Raw genomic sequence first — 8,397 nt, forward strand, 5'->3', positions numbered from 1 at the left:
TAACACAACCTGCATAATTCTTAGGTTCTTTTGTGTTACTTTAGTTCATCTTCATCTTAACTCTATTTGCCTTGATTTTCTATTCTTCCATTTATGTCTTAGAGTCTTTATCTAATTAATCTTCATTCAGAAGCTTTGAAATCCCACTGATTATTTTTCTCTGTCCTTCTCTCTACAGCATATCTAGACTCAAGAGATGGTTTAGTAGTCATTTTCTTGAACCATAACTTTTTCATGACTGTTATTAAGTGCTGTTAAAGTTGGTTTGGACTCAGTGTCCTTGAATAGGGTTTCCGAGGAGCGGGTGGTGGGTTTGAACTGCCGACCTTGTTGTTCACAGTCTAGTGCTGATTCCACAGCGCCACACCAGGAGTCCAAACTAATAGTAGAACTAATAAGGTTTGTTCCATACACTATTTTTAGGTGGCAATGAGTGGGCCCTCAGTCACAGTCACCCCATGAACGACAGAAACACTCCCATTTATGTGTCATCCTCATAATCTTTGCAATGTTTGAGTTCATGGTTGCAGCCTTTGTGTCAATCTATCTCACTAGGGATCATCTCTCTACATGATTATCCTTCTCCAGAAACTGGTCTCTCCTGATAACATGAAGAGTACACAGACATGAAATCTTACCAACCCCCTCCTTCTAAGGAGCATTCTGGCTATACTTCCAACACAGATTTGTTCCTTCTTTGGCACTTCGTGTTACATACATATTTTTTTTTGCCAACACCATTAATTCAAAAGCTCAAATTGCTCTTTGGTCTTCTTTTTTCATTGACCAACTTGGGCATGCATGAAGCGATTGACAATACCATGGTTTGGGAAGGATGTACCTTAACCTCAATGTGACATCTCTGCTTTTTAACACTTTAAAGAGGACTTTTGCAACAGTTTTTTCAATGCAATCCATTGTTTGATTTCTTGACACTGTTTGCGGGAGAAAGATGAGGCTTTCTACTCCCGTAAAGATTTATACCCTCGGAAACCCCCTGTACAGGGTCGCTATGGGTCAGAACTGACTCGATGGCACTTAACAACAACAACAACAGAGAGGACTTTTGCAACAGTTTTTTCAATGCAATCCATTGTTTGATTTCTTGACATTGTTTGCTGTTTCCATGGGTGTTGATTGTGGACCCAAGAAAAAAGAATTCTTGACATAACACTTGTTGTTATGGTTGTCATTAAATGCTGTCGAGTCAGTTCTGTCTTAGAGCCTCCCTGTATAGGGTTTCCAAGGTGCAGCTGGTGAGCTTGAACCACTAACCCTGTGGTTCAAACCAACGTTGGGGTCCAGCACATTACCCTGCAGCGCCACACCAGGATTCCATGGACATACACTAGGCATTCTAAACCTGGCTGCACAGTACACCCTAATTTGTTTAATCAGTTCATAATGAGCTTTCCATCGATTACAATCATTTGTCGTTATAAGAAATGCTTCAATGAATGAGCGTCTCTCTGTGTGTATGTGTATACATTATGAATATATCAACAGAAAAATACCTAGAGGACTTGTTAGCTCAAAGGGTTGTATTTTTAATGCAGATCTGTATCACTTAATACAATGATCCAACAGAGAATATATTTTCTCTCAAAAACTATGAACGTATAAAAGTAATAAAGAATTTTATTCTCAGTTATATTATGTTTATCTACCTTTATGCTTAACACACACAAAAAAGTTTGCTTTTACTGTTGAAAGTAGGTACAGCAAATGAATTGAGTCCAAAAATCAAGTACATAAGAATTACAGATGATTTCTAACCTATCATATATGCTAAACAACTCTTCCTAAAGCCTAAAGAAAATGACCTACTACTATTATGACTCCTGGTGTCATGCTGTAGGATCAACATTGGACTGTGAACCACAAGGTTGGCAGTTCAAACCTACCCGCTGCTCCTTGGAAACCCTATATAGGGTCGTTATTAGTCAGAACTGACTCAATGGCACTTAACAATGACTATTACGAACACCAGAAAATCTGTATATTTTAAGTAGAAAATGAAAGCTATACCAAAGCCTTTAAACATAAGGGAAAGGTGGCATATCTGAATTCTTGGTAAGCAGCCCCAAGAATCACAAAACTGAAGAGTCTCTCAGAAATCAACTAATCTAAACAGGCCAGAGATCTTACTGTGGAGAAAAATGAGATCCTTAGAGTTTAAGAGAACAGACTACATCTGGAGCAGATTAGAACCTTAGCTTTCCTGTCCTAATTTGTTGTTATATTCCTGGTGCCCAAACACTTTCGGAAGACACACACAAAGCGGTAAATCAACTAGTTACTAACAATTCACGTCAAACTGTGCTGAACGTTGAAGAAGACGTATATCTAGGCAATCCTTAACATACGAGGTTGTTCCAAAAGCTCTTGGAAAAACCCATTTCCACAAACTTTCAAAACACTTTCATATAGATCATATATATGTATGTGTATACATGTATGTGTGTGTATGCAACCCAACAGAGGAAGTAAAAGGAATAAAAACGAGATGATATAACGTGGATCTATTTTTTTTTTTTTAAAAAACTATTATAACACAATTTGTAATCTTTAAGTAAAATATTTCACAAAGTCCCATTTAGCTCCTGAAGGGAGTTTCTTCTATCTACTTTTTATACACATCACTTTATATCTGGAGAAGATATGTTGTTGTTGTTGTTAAGTGCCATCGAGTAGTTCCGACCCATAGTGACCCTGGATAGGGTTTCTGAGGAGCAGCTGGTGAGCTTGAACCACCAACCGTGCAGTTCAAACGGCTTTGCAGTCTGGCGCATTAACCCACAGCGCCACACCAGGATGCCAGAGAAGAAATAACTTCTATTCAAACATTAATCTGTATACTTAAGGAGCCTTGGTATCACTGTGGGTTAGGCATTGAGAGCTGCTAACCAAAAGGTAAGCAGTCTAACCCCACCAACCACTACAGAGCAGAAAGATAAGGCTATCTATTCCTATAAAAACCTATAGTCTCTGAAGCCCTTTACAGGGTCACTATGAGTCTCAATTGACTAGATGGCAGTGAATTTGCGATATATATACTTATTCCTTGACATGAGTTGTTTTTGTTGTTGTTTTTAAGTGCCGTCAAGTCAGTTCCAACACATAGCGACTCTGCATTGGGTGTCCAATGAACGGCTGGTGGGTTTGAACCGCTGACCTTGCAGTTGAAACTGACTTTACAGTCTAGTGCATTATCTTGCAGTGCCACACCAGCACTCCTTGACATGAATACAATGGTTTAAAACTTACCTAACATTTTAAATAAATATGAAAACCAGCGTCTGATGATAAAATGTATTAAAATTTTTAAACAAAAATAAGTTTCAGTAGGGAAAAAAAGGAAACATGAAGCATAAAAATTTGTACAATTTATATTTCAACTCATAGTCCTAAACCCAATTTGAGAATATTTAAAGTCTTGGTCTAGAAAGTATACTAATAGCAGATATGAAATACTTACTCAAATGACACAATTCACGTTCCAAATCTATATTTACAAATGGCTGATAAAAAATTACCTCCAAGTCTTTACAGTACTTAAACTTGATTAGCTTTTGTATTTGAGCCCAAAGAACAAATGTGCATAACGTTAACTAAGGCACAATGGTAGAATGTATACACAAACATTACAGTTCTTAAATAATGGATCTGATTCTCCTTTATAAATCAATCCTCTCATTTGAGAATATTCTCTTGAATACAAGATAGGAATTTGAGTAACTTAGTATTTTTTTTTTTTAAGGCATTTTAAAGCAAGGTTAACTGTTGCTTTAAGTCTTGACATTTCCAGATTAATAACCCTAAAACTTAACAAGGCACAACAACAGATTTAACAATTGAAGTTTTTTAATTGAAAAGGAAATTAAGGATAATCTGGTGCAATATACTGTCACCAAAATAATCTGTCCCAGGAAAGCTTTAGACTTTTCATAAAAAAAAAATAATAACAATTTTAAGAGTATTTCTTATCAAAAATCAAAGTCCAAACTTTCAAATGGTCAGAGGCAGCCTTGGATGAAGACATGAAAGTTAAAAAACACTGTATGAAAATTCTGAACTTGTAGTTGGAACAACAACAAGAACAAGTGTGTGCATTCTTTAAAAATATACCCAGAAGATCTTTTTAGGGTAATCAAATTACTACTTTTTTCGAATCACACCTACAGCATGGGCAATGCACCACCTTTTAGTAATGACCACATGTCAACAAGATAAGAAGAGAACTGTGGTCACTAGGTAAAATAAACTGCACACCAATGTCTCAGCTAATTCTCACTGCTTCTCTAAGAACTTAAAAAAACACCGGAGAATCAAACGAACATTGAACATACATACATTTGTTTTATACATAAAATGATAATTGTAGTGGAGAATTTCCACATAAAAATACAGCTTCGCCTTATTATGTGCATGCCATGTGTTGAGAGATCTTCTTTTTAAATACTACACTTAATAGGTTTTTAAAATATATGTATCATTTGTACACTTTTTCTTTCAAGGCCTTCGTTTAGGGGTGAAAGCAGGGTGATAAGAGTAAGAATCTAAGTTTTTATGAACATTAATGTCCTTGATGCCTCCTTACCCAACACACACGTACATTGAAGTCAAAACAATGAAACTATGCCATTAAAATGTGAACTAGAAAAGCAAAACAGGCTTCTAATCTACAATTACTGGATGGGTAGTAAAAGTAAAATTGATCTTTTTTCCCCTAATGACAATTGTATTTAAGGATTTGAAAGTCACTTGTATAATTTAAAAGGAAAGCCCATCACAGCTTTGTAACTTACACATTTAATTCCATGGTCAGTAAAATTTAATGCTCAAATTCTAATCCTCCACCCACCTACCCCTGCACACACATTAGTAATACCTTAAATTAAAATGAGGAAGGATAAAGAATATCTTGAAACTGAATATTATATATTGAAAAATTAACCAGAATCATGTAGCTCTAGCTAACAGAATAACTAATAGAAATCTCCTAAAGTAAAATAAGGAATGCAGATGCTTCAGTTAAACAATAATGATAAAAAGTTCCCTTTTAATACGGCAGCCACTCTTCTAACTGCTCCAAAGAAATACCACAGCTCTGTACTTCCACAAATAACCTCCACATTTTCTCTTCTAGAACTCTTTGCTGGCTTAGTTTGGTCTGAAACAACTAGAGTTTGAGTATCAGATGACTGCAAAAAAAGGCCACTTTCACCTTGCAGATAGATCTCTCTCTCTCTGCTCTTCTGGTGTGTAAATTGGACCATTAGCACAAAGGCATTTCTAATCTCAGTTGTACAATCCACATGGAGCACTTGACCCTCAAACTCATGTTGCATAAACTGTTCTGCTTCCTCTCATGATATGACCTTCCAAATCACTCAATGTTACTGCTTGACTTACATTAGAGAATTAGAAGGCTGCCAAATAACTTCATGACAAAGATTTTATTTCTTCTTTCATGTAGATTGATTATAAATGACAACAATCAGTACATATGAAAAAAGAACATATAATTGAAAAGATAAGAACATTATTTTATTTTGATAGGTGGTATTTTGAGAAATGCTTAAAAGAAAAAGGAAATGACATACAAAACTCACAACTGACTTCAATTCAGATGGCTAAGAAAGGAAATGAGATTGTTCCAGTCTTAACACACCAAGGCTGTCCCAGGGTATGAAAGACCAACAAATGTGCCCCCCTTGTCCTAATTCCACTACCGTGTTTAATTAAAACTTATTTTCAGATACCACCGTTAGTGAAAATTACCACCTACTACTAGATTCACATTCTGAGGCCTTATTAAGAGGTTAGTAAGTAATATCACCCAATGAAGTCCCAGAAATGTTGTTTAAAGATACAGAGTTCCTGATCTGTATCTCCTCTGCTGTAAAAAAAAAAGAAAGAAAGAAAACCTGTGGTGTACACAGAATCCGTAAGTTTGTCTTTCCTTCCCCTTAACTTCCAACACTTAGAACTTTTTCCTTGTCTTCCTTCAGTCTAACAAAGCTTTTCTTAAGAAACATCATTTTTAAAGAAGATACAAACATCATTTTTAAAGAAGATAAAGGAGGTTAAAGAATGAGGCGTGAGCACTCCAAGAAAGAAGGGCGGTTTTATAACAGGAGTTACTTTTGTTAGCAAGTGACTGGCAGGTCTCCTCCCCCAAATCAGAAGAAATTCCATCCACTCCCCAAAACTACAGAGGCCAAAAATGTCTCCTTTATTAGTTCTGTAATCCCAATCAGGAAAGAACCTGGAAGGGTTGACGAGTAGTGGAGTGGGGGAAGGGGATGGCGAAAGACCAGCAAGAGAGGAAAGAACAAAAGGAGACTAAAGAAAGGGGAAAGGGAGGACAGGACCCAGCGGCCAAAGAACCAGTGGCAGGGAATGGGCCTGTAAGTGAGAGAGCGTGAACCGGAGGACAGCGCAGAGCCTGGCAGGCCGGGTAGAGCCTGGCGCGCCGCACCATGGCGCACCATGGACAGGGCTCGGTGCGGCCGCAGCCCACACTCCTCTAGAGGGCGGCGGGAGAAAGCGCAAGAGACAGCGGGCGCCGGCCCGGCCCGCCCCCAGCATCCGTAGCCATCACTCCCCATCCTCGTCATGACCTGAGTGCGCCAAGCCCTGACCCGTGAAGACCACGGAGGGAGAGCGATCTGCACCATCTGTCCTAGCCCGGCCTGCCCCGATGCCGAGGCACTTCTAAGCCGCGTCCGCACTTTTATGAAGCTCTCGTGCAGGCTGTTCTCCCCCACCCAGCGCTAGGGCAGATTGACCCGGGAGCTGTGCCCCAAATGCGTGAGCGGATACGCACCTCTCAAGCAGCCACCTCTGACCCGAACCTCAAATGTGGGCAAATCCGGGATCCAGTACGACCCCCTCCCCGCGCAAAGATCACAGTCGGTGCTGTTCAGCATCACCTCCCTTAACCGAGCTGGAGGGCGGGGAGGGGCCGCGTGGCATCTTCGGGTGAGTAGCCACGAGAAAGTTGGGCGGCCGGCTGAACTGGAGACCCGCAGCGCGAGGAAGAGGGAACCCGCGACCCGCTTGGAGCAGGTGCTTCCTGCCGCGGAGGAGAGCCTCCTAGCAGTGATAAAATGAAATGGCTGGGAGCGCTCTCCGAAGGGTGTGAAAAGTACGAAGGCTTCGGGCCAAGGCGCCCCCGGGACGCACGCGGGTCAGAAAGAACCCGGAGGAAGGAGAAGAATGATACTGGAGTAACGGAACTTCGCCTTGCCCGGCGGGATGAGGGCAAGCGGAGTCAGGGGTTGGGTGCGGAGGCGCCGGCAGGCACCGACTTCTTCCGATAAGGCGAGGTTTTCTTTCCAGGTGCGACTGACACATAACATTGTTAGAAACACAAAACAAGAATAGGAAGCAACTCTGGGCTGGGATAAAAACAATAGGACAGTGGAGCCCTTGAGCACGGGGAGGCGCGAGGGTGCCAGGGTAGGGTGGGGTGGAAGTAATACACGAGAGTGAAATTTTCTACTGAAAACTCATAGCCTATTCCTGAGAAAAAAAAAATTTTTTTTAATATAGGAGCAAAGTGCTTTGCGAGAGGTGAGAGGAGTAGAAAACTGTAAAACCTGAGCTAGATTCCGCCTCACCCTTATACTGCATGGAAATAGTCCCCGTGAGTACGCCTGGCCCCGAAGGAGACGCAGAGTGCCCCGCGATCGGCCCCCTCGGACCCCGCCGGGAGAGGTTCCGGAGACCTGCTGGCTCAGCCAACCCTGCCCCAGTACCCCTCCAGAGCCTCGTGCCTGCGCAGTTCCCGGCCTGGCGGTGCGACACCTCCCTTCCCGAGTGCGCAGCCTGGCTCCGCAGCAGCGCGGGGAACAAAGGGACCCGGCGCCTCCCGCCCCACCCCGCCCGCGGCCCGGCCCGCCGAGCCGCCGAGTACCTGGAGCAGGGCCGCCAGCAGCGGCAGCAGGGTCCGCAGCGCTCCCAGTATCCGGCACATGGAGGCGGAGAGGGGCCGAGCGAGGAGCCGGAGGCGGCGGCGGTGGAGGCAGCGGCAGCACCAACAGCGGCGCGGAGACGGCTCCAGGCAGTTTCCACCCCTTCCCTTCCCCTCCCACCCCACCCCCTTCTCCGCGGCTCTTCTCTCCCCGCCAATGGAGAGAGAGCTGATGACAAATAGCGGGCCGCGGAGTCCGCGGGACTCGCACCAGGAGTAATAAAACAGACCGAGAGATCAAGGAGCTGGGGAGGGGGCGGGGGAGAAGGGCGTGCGTGCTTGCGTGTGGGAGAGTGTGTGTGTGTATGTGTGTGTGTGTGTGTGTGTGTGTGTGTGTGTGTGTGTGCGCGCGCGCGCGGTGGTGGTAGTGGCAGAGCAGGCTGCTCAGCTCCGGCCCGGAGCGCGGCGAAAGCTGC

General features: G+C 42.9%; 1 protein-coding gene across 1 annotated transcript in view; it reads right to left on the bottom strand.

Moving 5' to 3' along the window:
* Positions 1–8,063, bottom strand: part of CDH2 (cadherin 2, type 1, N-cadherin (neuronal)) — a 325,309-nt gene extending 317,246 nt beyond the window's left edge. The window contains exon 1 of the mRNA XM_006835040.1: positions 7,925–8,063. Coding sequence (XP_006835103.1) covers positions 7,925–7,984 — 60 coding nt within the window. The 5' untranslated portion in view covers positions 7,985–8,063. The remainder of the gene's footprint in view (positions 1–7,924) is intronic.
* Between the last annotated feature and the right edge of the window lie 334 nt (positions 8,064–8,397).

The sequence above is a fragment of the Chrysochloris asiatica genome, unplaced genomic scaffold (genome assembly GCF_000296735.1).
Source record: "Chrysochloris asiatica unplaced genomic scaffold, ChrAsi1.0 scaffold00015, whole genome shotgun sequence".
Taxonomy (NCBI): Eukaryota; Metazoa; Chordata; class Mammalia; order Afrosoricida; family Chrysochloridae; genus Chrysochloris; species Chrysochloris asiatica.